Here is a 14,215-nt window from a genome sequence, read left to right on the forward strand (position 1 = left end):
CAAGCCATAAAGATTGCAAAATACGCGTAATCAACTGCATTTTGGCGTGCTAATCATCGAGCTTGGGCCACTGGAGACATTTTATGCGATTGGTTCCAGAGCTCTTTCCAGAAGTAAAGTTATAAAACTCACGCAGTTCAGAATTCACTGGAAGAAGAGCTTTTAGGAGTGAAAAAGGAGGCCAAAACCAACGAGGATACCGACTTCGGTGACACACAACCAAAAATGTTCACATTGAAAATTTTGAGCCATTCCTAGACAATAGAAATGATCTTTCTGATTTGTTAGTGAAGGAAGACTCTGTCATGGAAATGACGCAAGGTGGTCATGGATGCGTTAATGCTCTGCAAATAATTAGAGAGAGAAATTCTTAATGACTGCCAAAAGACTATCATAGCCAGCTCCTCTTCATAAACAGAACACGAAATTAATTTATGTTTTCTTTATAAATGTTGTGCATAAAAGTCGAGATAAGTACACATTAAACTTATTGTACAATTAGTCAGCATTACTAGAATGAGGTACTTTTTTTGTCTGCGGAACCTAACCCCTATTTTAACACTACTATTAGGTCTCAGTTTACGCGGTCTCGATTTACGCCGGCATTTCCGTGGAACGTAACCCCCGCATAAAACGAGGGTCTACTGTACTATGTTGAAAATCTTACAGCATACCGAAAAAGAGAAATCTGAAAACCAATTGCTTTGGAAAATAGATCGGAGGCAATTTTTTTTTTAAAGATAAAGCTTTAAAAGATCCGTAAAACCAATCTTATCTAAAATTGCTGATTTCCGTTTCATTTGCTTTAAGCTAAGTACCACAACACAACTAATCCTCTTTTTCCTTCGTTCAGTAAAGACACTGATTTCATACAGCTGCAATCAGCAAAGATAGTTTTCTTTCTTTCTTCTTTTTTTAAGATCAAGAATCTTTTATTTTCCTCTGTCTTACTATTGCATCAGCGATTCTCCAGAAGTGTCGAATGATTTATTTGACTAGTCTTTGAGGTACAAATTACAAAAGAAATGGTTTGTTGATGTGTTGTGTTACATGTATGACGCTATCCACTATAATATTAAAATCTGTTCGCGTCTGTCTGTCTGTCTGAAGATCTATCTTCTCGAGAACCGCTGCGAATCGAGAGTCAAATGAGATACCGATCAATTCGAAATTTTCCAAAGAAAACAATAGGACCAATCTCGTAATTGTGCGACTTTAATTAGCGGAGATATTAATTGAAACGTTAATTAACATAACGTTATTCAGGAATTTTTATTTCTTTCCTGTTGCCATTTTGCATATTGGTGAGCAAGTAAAATTCTAATAATTCTTTTAAAAGAGATTTTTTGGCTGCTGTCCAAATCTTAAAAACAACGTTTCCATCTAGAATTTTTATTTTAAATTAGTTTAAATTTGGTTGCCCTATTCGGACATAGCCTTTATTTTATCGTCTGTCTTTTTTTTTAATTTTTACATTCAACGTTCTTAACTTTTTTCAGCATAGGAAAGTTGTTTCTTTAGCTATCTTTATTGATTGTAGTGTAAGTTTATCATTCACCGGCTTCATATTTTGGTACATTTAGGAGATGTGACTAATTATGTTTATTTTGTTGGACCTTTTCCCGTCACATGGGTGAGTTTTCGAATTGTAATAACTCTCTTTTTCCTTCCTGTTTCTATTTTTGAAATACAGTTTGTATCGTTAAAAGAACATGTTAAATTAAGATTGTTTGGATTTCTTTAAGTGAAACAGAGTTGAACAAAAATATTGTTTTTAAGGATTTTAACTAAAGCTTAATTCGAATCTGATGACTTGGTATTAAATTAATGCTGATTGTTATTTATAAAGTCTTGGTGCTTTAGTTTCACGTAAGCAACCAAAAAGTATGTGTCATTTTATGTAAAAAGCTAATCTTAATTGTACATATAAATGTTTCAGGTATAGTCTATCAGATTTCATTCAGTTTAAAGTGAGCACAGATTACAATTGATAATGCATATATTTTCATCTTTTGTGCTAACTGAAAATACTCATAACTTGCATTATTGATAACTATGATTAACTTTAAAGAGATTTTTGCCAAAAATATGCTCTACTGGTGTTTTGCAAACCTTGCATTACGCGTATTTATTTACTCCTTAGCGCTTTAGAAACTGATGTCAGAGTAATACAAAAACATCAATTGGACATCTCTTTCATTTTTTAAGTAGTCCGTGCAACGCCGGGCACGCAGCTAGTGACTAATGAAAATTTGCTTCAAGCTCCGTTTCCTTATGTGACGAGTTTCTGTTCAATACATTTTTGTCTGGACAGAACCAGTTTCTGTGCATGATGCTCGAATGTAAATTTGTTTAGTGTTGTAACACACATACACTGTGCTCCAGATTATCCGTGTGCTGATTATCCGGTTTGCGGATTTTCCGCGCAGCCAAAATTTTAAGTTAAAAATTTTTTAATTAATTAAAGCTAAAAATTATGCTAAATTTTATTACATATTTCATTGCAAGTAGTAATGTATTACTTTTTGTATTAGTAGAGTATCGTAATTAATCCCGAAATATTTTATACAACCGTGTACTGTACTTATTGTTCCCAAACCTTTCCGCGTGCTTGGCCATTTTCGGACTATCCGTGTTTTTCGATTATCCGTGTACACCCTTAAATTAATTAGCACGGATAATCGGGAGTACAGTGTATAGTTATAAAATTTGTAAAATGGCCAGTTTTCGTGATCTTATTTATATTTTTACAACACTAAGAAAATTCCGAAAGCGTCACAGATTATTTCCAGGATTTTACGGCTCACACCACTTCCGGGTGAAAAACATATATATTTGCTAAAAGTTGCCTCGCTACACGTTTCGCATGAGTGCAGGTTTCTTACTATTTTCGAAATCATTTTTAGCTGCCAGTACAAAGATATACTCAGCTTCTTTATTAGGTGTTCCCCTTCAAGTTCTGTTTCGACTTTTTCAGATTGACTGAGCCCCAAAAGAGGGTTAACTGAAGTCTCTGGATATTGTCGCATTGCAAGAATTGCTGGAGGATTTTCCAGTGAATCAGAAGGTGACAAAACCTATTACGATTAACGTTCTAAAATTTCTTGTAAGGGTCTTGATTTGTTCCAGAAACTTCATTGGCTTTAATTGAGGAGATTTCTGATTTCTTCAGAAATATTTCCTTTTAATTTTAGACAGTTCATTGATTTTTAGAAGAAAATGTTCCAATTAGTTATATATATATATATATATATATATATATATATATATATATATATATATATATATATATATATATATATATATATATATATATATATATATATATATATATATATATATATATATGTAAGAACCGCCGCTCGGTTCTTATTACGAATCTTGATTTTCGCAAGTTGCAGTGTTGTGCCGTGATAATCTACCACGTAGGAAGAGGACAAAGCTACATTCACAAAATCAAAATCTTTATTTTTACATAGAATATACCAGCAGGAACTTCTCTTAACTAACCAACTTGTTTAGTTGTGCCACGATTTTTATATAGGGAATATCATTAAAAGATTACAGATAATTATCCCTCGATCATGTGATCTCACGTGATCTATATAGGAGGAGCAGATTGCAATAACGAAATATTATTGGGCTTTGCACCGCAGACAGAGGCTGGCTTAAGTCTGGAGGGAAAAATAGTGTCTGGTAGGTACTTTAAGGGGAATCTCATCTGAGCCTAGAACGTAGCCATATATGGTATGAGAAGCATTTAAGTGTGTAATAAATAATGTCTGTGACTCATACGAGCTGACATATAAGTGTACAGAACTTAATATGGAAAAGGCCTAGCAAAGGATTTTTCATATTACATATATATATATATTTAATTATTTATTTATTCATTTATATATATATATATATATATATATATATATATATATATATATATATATATATATATATATATATATATATATATATATATATATATATATATATATATATATATATATATATATATATATATATATATTTTTTTTTTTTTTTTTTTTTTTTTTTTTTTCAAATATGTTATTGGCAGAAATTGGGCCCACTAGCTGCCCATTGTTTCCCATGGGCGTTTTTGAACTAATGAAAAAAATAAGAACTACGATCTATTCTAACCCAGCAAAGAAATCTCGTTTCATTTAATAGTAAGATTCTTTTATTACTATTATTTCTTTATTTATGTATTTATTTATTAAATAATTTTCAATAGATTCCAGCGACTTCTGTTGGATTCATCTTGTCAATAATCAGAAGAAAAAAGGAAAATCTCTTGAATTTACTTCACAGAATGTTTGAAATGCGAAAAATTGATACATATAAGATATTTTCGTTGCGTTATCTCGGTTATGGCTCTGTCGAAACCACGTTTTTCTCCTCGCACTAGATCATAATTCACCCACTCATTTCTCTCTTTAAATGATACCTTATCAAAGCATCATCCGTAACAATCGAATCATTTTATTTTTATATCGAACTAGCTGCATTGCCCGGCTTCGCACGGTCTACCTCGAAGTGTTAGTTATGTCAAGTGACGCATGTTCAACAATCAGGCTTCAATTAGACAAAAAAAAGTAAAATTTCCCCTCAAAATAATCATTCTTAACACTCCGTCGGGCGCAATATGTTGTAGAACATGATCGGGCGCATTGAGCCTGGGAAGCACACTTTGATCTACTGATCTCTTCTACGCATGTTCACATTTTCTTACGAAAAAATTGTCAACTACAAACACCAAAGAAGAGAAATAAAAGTTTTCCATGATTTTCGAATGTAACATAAGTTTATTTGAGAAAATGAATATACATTGATTGAAGCTATTGAGGGGGCGTGGCTAACTAAAGAACTCGAGGTGTGCCTAATAGATCAGTTGCGCCCGACGGAGTGTTAAAGAAAGAAAACGAGAAATCAAAAATTCCCGTTACCTCTGGGGGTGCTAGTACCAGGTAGCTATTAGCTCTTGGACTAGTTCTAAATTCTCATTAACTGTTCGATCCGGTGATGGTGCTGCCATCTATCGGTATATAAAATAATGGAGGCAAGGCACTTTGTATGCAGTCCTCGACATAAATACAGTTGTAGTCAGTTGTGACTCTTGAATAGGAATAGGAAAAATTCCCGAATAAATTAAACGCAAGCTACTAAAATTCTAAAAAAAAAAAAAAAAGAGATAAATCGCTAAAAAATAACCAAAAGGGGAAGTTTTTACCTCAAAACGAAAACAAAATTTTATTTAGTCACAGCCAGGGTTGCCAGACGTCCCGGATTTCAAGGGACAGTCCCGTATTTTGAAAAATTGTCCCGCGTCCCGGACAACACCCATACGGGACAGCTAAAGTCCCGTATTCTGGGTAATAACAGTATTTTACAAAACGAGACATTATTTTAAGGGGAAAAAATAAAACATTCCACATTGGCTGGTGTGGCATTAAGAAATAATTTTTGCTCCATGATCAATTCCATTACTATTTTTAACCCCCGACACACAATGGAAGGTGGTTATAAGTTTGACGTGTCTGTGTATCTGCGTGTCTGTCTGTGGCACTCTAGCGCCTAAACGGATGGATCGATTTTGAAAAAAAAATTTTGAAAAAAAAAATAGAACCGACTTCAAAATTGCTCTAAAAAGTGAAAAATAATTTTATTCTTTAAACACCATCGATAATACTTTTAAACATAATTTTTGAAGTTGGCGCAAAAACAAAAAGTAAAATCCAGTGTAACCATGCTTCGTTCATATTTTTATCAAAAAATCATCCAAACTTAGGAACGAAACATTTATATCGTTACTCAAATATGCTGTCATCAATGCGTAATGCATGTGGTAGTGAAGAAACTGGGCCTGGTTAAATTTATAGTTGTAGTTGAGTTATGGCTGTGAATGATTTTATCTATCGTTTTTGCGCCAACTTCAAAAATAATGTTTAAAAGTATTATCGATGGTGTTTAAAGAATAAAATTATTTTTCACTTTTTAGAGCAATTTTGAAGTCGGTTCTATTTTTTTTTTCAAAATTTTTTTATTTTATTCTTTTTAGTGTAAATGTAGATATTTCAGTAAAAGTAAGAAGTTACCTAGTAAGAAGTTCGGCTCTATATCACTGTATTGCTTCAGAGAAGCCTTTATTCAAAATTATCATTATAATTACTATTGATGTTACTGTTATATGGTACCAAACTTTTATAACAATGGGTTTCATATCATTTTAATCATTTAATAGGGAAATTTTCATAAAATTTACTGTTTTTTGCTCATAACTTTTTTTCTAAAGAACAAATATGGTCAAACGAAGTAATGGGACCTAAGTTGAGCCATTCCCTATCCATTAAAAAAAAAGAAAATCATCAAAATCGTTTCACTAGGTGAGACGCTGTGAGTGGACAAACAAAAAAAAAACATACATACGGTACGAACTGATAACCGCCTCCTTTTTGAAGTCGGTTAAAAAATTTTTGTTCGAAAGGAGAGTTGATCGAGAGTATTCTTAGCTAGGTTTCATTTTTGGATGACATTAATTAACGAAGATATTTAAAAACCTCTAAAAGGTTTTTCGCGATTTTTGCTGTGAAAACATAGTTAAAATTTTAATACCAAAATAAAGAGAATTTTTTTTCCGCGTCTGATAGAATGTGTTTGGACTTTCCATGTTTCACAGAATTCGAATTATAACGCTTTTTCAAAGCAGATTTCAATAACGGCTAAGATTCACGCGATTGATAACCGAATTCATTGTTGGCCGACAAGGAAAATAAAAGCAATGGCTTAAAATTTTTATCTGTTGGCAGTTTCTATTTAATAGCAAATAAAATACTTGACATTGATTTTCAATAATATAAGGCTCTTACAAGGAGTTTCAATTTTCCCTCTTGATTCTACAGTTGCGAATCAGTCGAGGTTTTTTAAAAATTTTAATTTTACCGTTACTTTTTGATAAAGTAGTCGCATTTAATTAGAAAATTTTTCGATTGCACTGTTTCTCTTATAGCAAACACAAGTAAAAAAACTAGTTATCACCTGCTCCTATCAACGTCGATCTGTTGTACACTGAGTATCGTTCTATTGCTTGCTTTATTCTCTGAGATATAGTTCCTCCAAAATTATGCTCACCCATAAACATACTGAGAGGAATCTTCGGAAAGCTATAAAAACATTGTCGTTTATCACTCCTTAAAAATACACCATAACCGGTAATTGCACTCAATCTCAAAAATATCCCCCTCCCCTTTTTCACTCCTAGAAACCTGGTCACAGACGAGAAAAAAAGTTGGCAACAACCTTCTGAAAGCGAATTTAAAATGAGATCGCGCAAACGATACTTTTAAATTTTTTGTGCTTTTAAATTTTTTTCCCGGTGATTTTACAGCCTCTTTTTTTATTCGAAGGAAATAAATAAACCCTACGGATGTTTTTCGAATGGTGTCAAAATCGAAGTGATCGGATAAGTATTTCGGGCAGAAAGAGCCATTTTATGCCATTTCCGTGCTTTAAAATTAAAATTCGAACAGTCCGGTTCTTTTTTTGGCGTTCGAAAACCCCCGTACGTTCCTTCTCGGATGCCCAAGTACCTCACTGCCAAATTTAGTCCAGCTGATCCGACGAAAACTGTGGATTTGTATTGGAAACATACATATATACACTGTATTCTTTGTTTGTAGATTGAATTTTAAGCTTGTCAAAACATAAATGAAGCAAATAATGGTATTTTAGCCTCATCGTTACCAGAATGGGATACTCGCATTCAAACTACTAGTAATCATCAGTAAATGTATGTACATCCGTAACTCATACCCACCTAATGCTGTGATTATTAACTATGCTACATCTAATGCTCTCGTTATTAAGTGACGCTATGAATACAAGGTGGAACTAACAATCAGATCCCGATAATGGAATCATTGCCGGACAATGCTTGTAAAATTGAGCAACATAGTAATGAGAGAGACCACATACAGTAAACTCCCGATTATCCGCGGATTAGGGTGGCACGGTAACCGCGGATAAGCGAAACTGCCGATAATCCGAATTATAGGTAAAAACCGATACTGGTGTATGCAATAGCTAAAAAATAGGAATAAAACTCACACATACAGAAAAGCTATAGCTAAAAACAATAACATTGACTGTAAAAAATTTATGAAAAAACTAAAAACAAACAATAATATAATCATACGTCACCACAATAGAAGAAAAAAAAATTGTTAAAAGACCCGCGGATAATCCGAGCCGTGGATAATCCGACCACCAATAATCGGGAGTTTACTATACACATCCCTCCTAGGGGTGCTCCAATGGGAGGTCACTGGGACCTCCCAAGAATTTCCTGATTCAGCAAATTTGGAGAGAATATTGCAACTTTGATATTTTTATTATTTTTTTTAATCCTTAAAGTTGTCTTTATCATTCGGTAAAACTGGAATTTCATTCGGCGAATTCAGAATTTTCTCCCTCCCAAGAATTTTTAGTTCGGGCCGCCCCTCGACCCTCCACCTTTTAAAGTTTAAAGTTGTAAAGATAGTTTATAGAGAAGTCCTCTATCATTTTCCTCACTAAAAATTTTATTTCAATATCTAACTTGTCATAACTTTTTGTACATCTTATCAAGTTTATCAAAACTAAATTTCCAGTACACATTTTGAACACGTTTCGAACGATATAATTCAGAGAAAGTGTTCCAGTTGCCTAAAATGTGTTTTAAATGTGCTCCGTTAAAAAGAAATTGTAAAAAATGTGCTCCAAAAGTGTAGCAAATGTGTCTGTTATTTGTAAAATTTAAACTAGGGAACACATTTGTTAATACATTGTGGAAACATTTGGAACAAATTGGAGAGACGTTTGAAAATAAATTGAGGGCCCATTTGGGACCATATTGGAAACTAACTTATGCACATCGCTTACTTTTGAACCAACATAATTTTCAAAGCTTTCTTTGACTACAAGTCGATAGAATCAGGAGCGTGCACAGAAATTTTGGGGCCCGCCACAGATGACTTTTCCGGGACCGCTCCATATTGTTTACCCAAATATTTCAAACCCAGTTTTAAAAATATTGGGGCCCCTTCAGGCAAGGGCTCGGGCCAACAGGTGTCCCTCCCTCCCCCCTGAGCACGCCCCTGGATAGAATTCCTCAATTTCAGTGGCGGATTTACCAAGCTGCAAATGCCGCAATTGCGACGGGCCTCCACAATCATAAGGGCTCCGAAGGGGACTCAAGAATGCACACCATTAATACTTAACATAGCTCTCGTATAGACATATTGGTCCTCAAATGTACGTTGCGACGGGCCCCCAAAAATAGTAACTCTGCCTGAATATGACACTAGTAGAAATTTCATTACAATGAATCACTATTATTTGGCGTCGCGATAACCTTTGTAAAGGACAGTCATCTTTGGTAGAAGACTAGGCAATGAGCTATCCTGCATTTGACGTCCGCCAAGCGAGATTGTTGCAAGCAAAAGATGTATCATGTTTGGAAAAAGATGAGTGTTCCAAAACTTTTCAAAAAATGTTTCAAAATGTGAAAAAAAAGAGGAAAAATTTCAGTGTTCAAAAAATGTTCTCAAATGCGTTCTCAAAAGTTTTTAAAAAGTGTGCTGAACCAAATAAGTTTTCTTAGAAGTGATCTAAAAACTGTTCCCACGAATGTGCTTCAAAGTGCTCTAAAAAGGGGGACAAGTGTTCGCGTTCAATAAGTGTCTTAAGATTTGCAGTGCAGCATTGCTCAGTTGTTTCACTGCGACCAAAAGTAAATGATTGCGCCTGCATAGATATAAGAATAAAGAAGTTTAGCAGTACTAAACCCCCTCGAAGTTCGAGCAGGCTATCGCAACGTGACGAGGGGGTGGCCCTGGGCGGAGTGGGTGAAGTTAAGGCCCCTATAGTGGAGGAGCCGACGCATCCGCCATTTTGGAGCAAACTTGGTCCACTGCTTCGCAGCGATAGCATTGCTGCTGATGTTTACATTTCTTTAGCATATGTTAAATTGAGGTGGTTGTTCGGCTGTTCATTGTGCAAACAGCTCCACAAGAAAGGATTTCAACTCTTCAGAAACCAGCAGATGCAGAAAGGAAAAAAGAAATGGATAATTAACAGCCGACGAAATGACTGGCAGCCTGGAAATGGAGCTCGCTTGTGTGAGGCTAATATCGATTTATTTCTCATGATTTCACCATCATTACTTTATAAAAGCTCTGTAATCTTTGCTAACATGTTGCAGTGTTCTACGGAATGTCTTTTATTCTGTACTAGTGATACCCGCACGGCTTTGCTCGTAATAGAAAAATCGAAAGGTCTTTTGGTTCGCCTGTATATTTACAAATAATGGATGATGAATTTTCTCGCCAGTTGGCTTGTACCCATCTTATGGTTCCACGTTATGATAATTTCGTATCTCGCCAATTGGCTTGTGCCCATGTTACGGTTCCACGTTATGATAATTTCGTAATTTATGATAGTTTTTTTTTCTTAAAATTGGAATAAAAAAAGAACCACATCGAATTTTCGAAAAATCGCTTCGAGGTGCACACCCCCATGCTACATACTAACATTGTGCCAAATTTCATGAAAATCGGCCGAACGGTTTAGGCGCTATGCGCGTCACAGACATCCTACAGACATCCAGACATCCAGACATCCTCCGGACAGAGAGACTTTCAGCTTTATTATTAGTAACTAGTGGCACCCGCACGGCTTCGCCCGTAATAGAAAAATTAAAGGTCTTTTGGTTCGCTTGTATATTTACAAATAATGTATGGTGAATTTTCTCGCCAATTGGCTTGTACCGACGTTACAGTTCCACGTTATGATAATTTCGTATCTCGCCAATTGGCTTGTGCCCATGTTACGGTTCCACGTTATGATAATTTCGTAATTTATGATAGTTTTTTTCTTAAAATTGGAATAAAAAAAGAACCACATCGAATTTTCGAAAAATCGCTTCGAGGTGCACACCCCCATGCTACATACTAACTTAGTGCCAAATTTCATGAAAATCGGCCGAACGGTTTAGGCGCTATGCGCGTCACAGACATCCTACAGACATCCAGACATCCTCCGGACAGAGAGACTTTCAGCTTTATTATTAGTAAAGATAAAGATTTCCCTGTTATGCGATAAGTACGCTTGCTCCGGCTTGCTCCAACATGGCGGATGCGTCGGCCTCTCCAGTTATAGGGGTTCTAGGTGAAGTACGTTCGGAGTGTATTCTCCTGGTAAAGTTCACCGAAGGCGTGAAGGTCACTCCATTATGCTCAGCTAAAGTCTGCAGGCAGAGAAGTCCAACCTTCCACGCTCTGGCAAAAATCATGGCAAGTGCAATTTATGACGGAGCACATTTTCGATTGCCGGTCCATCGTAGCGGCCCTCTTCAACATTGACCTGAACTGCACGAAGCGAACGCTCTACACATCTCTTTTTACTTCCTTTTCCAAAAAGGGAAGTATTGTATTCGCGAAAAAATTTTCACTCAAAAATCGGCCTTAATTTCCATTTTTCTCACCCCCGAATGAATGTTGAGTTTTTTTTTTCGACCCGACCACACGTGGATATATCCCTAGGAACGTACAGACACCCGAAATATCCATTTTGACGATCCCCGAGTTAATTACAACGAATTTTCTTGTGACGTCCGCATGTACGTATGTATGTGCGTATGTGTGTATGTATCTCGCATAACTCAAAAACGGTATGTCCTAGAAAGTTGAAATTTGGTACGCAGACTCCTAATGGGGTCTAGTTGTGCACCTCCCCTTTTGGTTGCATTCTGATGTTCCTAAGGGGGACTTTTGTCTCTTTTTGGGGGGAATTTGGACACTTGGCGATATATCGCCAGTCTTTCTGTCGCCAAGTTTTGTAGCCAACTTGGCGACAAAATTGGCAATTTTTTTTTTAATTTTTAAATTTGGTTTTAATATGGCCACTGTTGGTGATATTTAGAGAGTAAACAATTGAATCACATTAAAATTGCCAATAATGGGGAAATGACATTAAATTGGAGTAAAAGGAAGTCATGTGATGCACACATCAGCTCTTCTTTCATCAGCTGTTTTCTTTTATTGTATTTCATTTTGTACTTGTCATACGACGACAACAACAACAGTAGTACCAAAGTATTTTACCTGTTTGACACTCAAAGCATAATCAAGTCCCACTCCTTCAACTGCTGGGCCGGTGTATCCTGCAGGACATGGGTCGCAGCGGTAGCCGGGGACAGTATTCCGACAGTTAACATCTCGATAACAAGGACTTGCCAAATCACACTGAAATACCAAATTGATACAAAATTATGAAAACAATATAGTGCTCTAACCAATAAAAACACTTTCTAAGATGTTTTAAAGCAAGGCGATAAAGCACTTTATTAACTATACATTAGACTAAAAAAATTTAATATTATTTTGAAAAGATAAGCTGATCTTCAACGCTATTTAGAAGAAAGAAAAACACATCAAGCCGCGGTTGCACTTTAGGTATATTAGGGCAGTTAAATTAACAGAACATAAATCTGTACCCCAGGACCAGACTAAGTTCAAAAACGGGGGTTTTCAAGTTATTACTGCATTGTATGTAGAATCTTAATCCGTATTGAGCCATAACATCATAGTTCCATTGAAAAAAATTCTTTATAATTATTTATCAGTGTTATAACTTATAAGAGAGTGAGTCTCAATCTTTGTGTAGAACACACACCCGTTTTTACTCTCTCCTGAAAACTGTGACTTACGTTAGTCTTGCTTTGAGGTACAGAAATTATTTTCACATTTTTCAATGCAAATTGCACAGTTGAGTATCGAAGTTTCAAGGTATCTCTTTTGCAGCACATTGAAATATAACTATGCGAGAGAAATTTGGGCATTTTCTGCCATGTCTCCATCTTCATGCTCTGAAGAAGGGATTCCTTGGGACTCCGAAATACAGCACGCAATTTTCATTGAAAACTAATGTCATCCTTGGGCCGTGGTAGCCTGATCGGTAAGGCATTGGACTCGGGGCCGGAGGGTCTCGGGTTCGATCCTCGCTGGTCGAAGACCCACCGTCGTCATTAAAGGGGACTGGGCGACGTTAAATATGCTCGTGGTCTCAATGTCCTCCAAGTGAAACGATACCTCTGGGGGTGCTAGCACCAGGTAGCTATTAGCTCTTGCACTAGTTCTAAATTCTCATTAACTGTTCGATCCGGTAATGGTGCTGCCATCTATCGGTATATAAAATAATGGAGGCAAGGCACTCAGTATGCAGTCCTCGACATAAATACAGTTGAAGTCAGTTGTGACTCTGAATAGGGAATAGGAAAATAATGTCATACTTAAGTTCAAATTATTGAAATATAGCCCTGACTCCACTTTACTGACCTCGTCCACATCATCGCAATGTGTTCCGTTTCCGCTGAAACCTTCTGGGCAATGACCACATCGGAACCATGGCGATGAATCTGTGTTAGTGCACTGTACCCCTGCAAAGCAAGGATTCTCTGCACACCTGTCCAGAGGTTTACAGTTGATACCATCTCCAGTGTAGCCAAGAGGACAGGGACCACACCTGTAGCCAGTTTCTGTGTCAACGCAGCGAACACCTGCGAACAGAATTTATGAGGAAATTTTCGAAGCATTCAACTTTACACATACATTGCGTCTTAAACGAGTTGCATTACACACTGTTAAAAATTCAGGAAGATTTTCTGGTAATTGTTACTGTAAAATCGCATCGCCGACGCATCGCTGATTTTTACGGTAATTTATACCGGAGAAATAAGCGATCCCAGCGCCAATTGGTTGCTGCGGCCTACCGAGGATACCGTAAAATTTTACATTAACATTTGATTTTTACGGTAATAGTTACTGGCAACAAGGATGCCAGTAACAATTACCGTAAATTTTCCGGAAAATTTTTAACAATGCAGAATGTGTAACTAAAAGCAATTTACAGGCAGGGCCGGATTTGGAAGTGTGGAGGCCCCGGGGCAACGAAGGAGTGGAGGCCCCTAATCAAGGTTCGAAAAGATCATATTTTCGAAAATATCCAATACTTTGATATATCCGAATATTTTGATATACATATCAGATATTTTCGACCCGTGGAAGTTAGGATATTTTGTAAAAATTTTATTGTGGGGGCCCCTTTGTTGTGGATTCCCCGGGGCAGTAGCCCCGCCTGCCCTCCCCTAAATCCGGCCCTGTTTTCA

General features: G+C 36.2%; 1 protein-coding gene across 1 annotated transcript in view; it reads right to left on the reverse strand.

Moving 5' to 3' along the window:
* LOC129225296 (cartilage oligomeric matrix protein-like) overlaps nucleotides 1-14,215 on the reverse strand; it is a 202,089-nt gene that overhangs the window by 105,083 nt on the left and 82,791 nt on the right. Inside the window, exons 8-9 of the mRNA XM_054859885.1 lie at nucleotides 13,386-13,606; nucleotides 12,153-12,293 (exon numbers count right to left, since the gene is read on the reverse strand). Of these exons, the coding sequence (XP_054715860.1) occupies nucleotides 12,153-12,293; nucleotides 13,386-13,606 (362 nt within the window). The remainder of the gene's footprint in view (nucleotides 1-12,152; nucleotides 12,294-13,385; nucleotides 13,607-14,215) is intronic.

This window comes from Uloborus diversus, chromosome 6, assembly GCF_026930045.1.
Source record: "Uloborus diversus isolate 005 chromosome 6, Udiv.v.3.1, whole genome shotgun sequence".
Classification (NCBI taxonomy): domain Eukaryota; kingdom Metazoa; phylum Arthropoda; class Arachnida; order Araneae; family Uloboridae; genus Uloborus; species Uloborus diversus.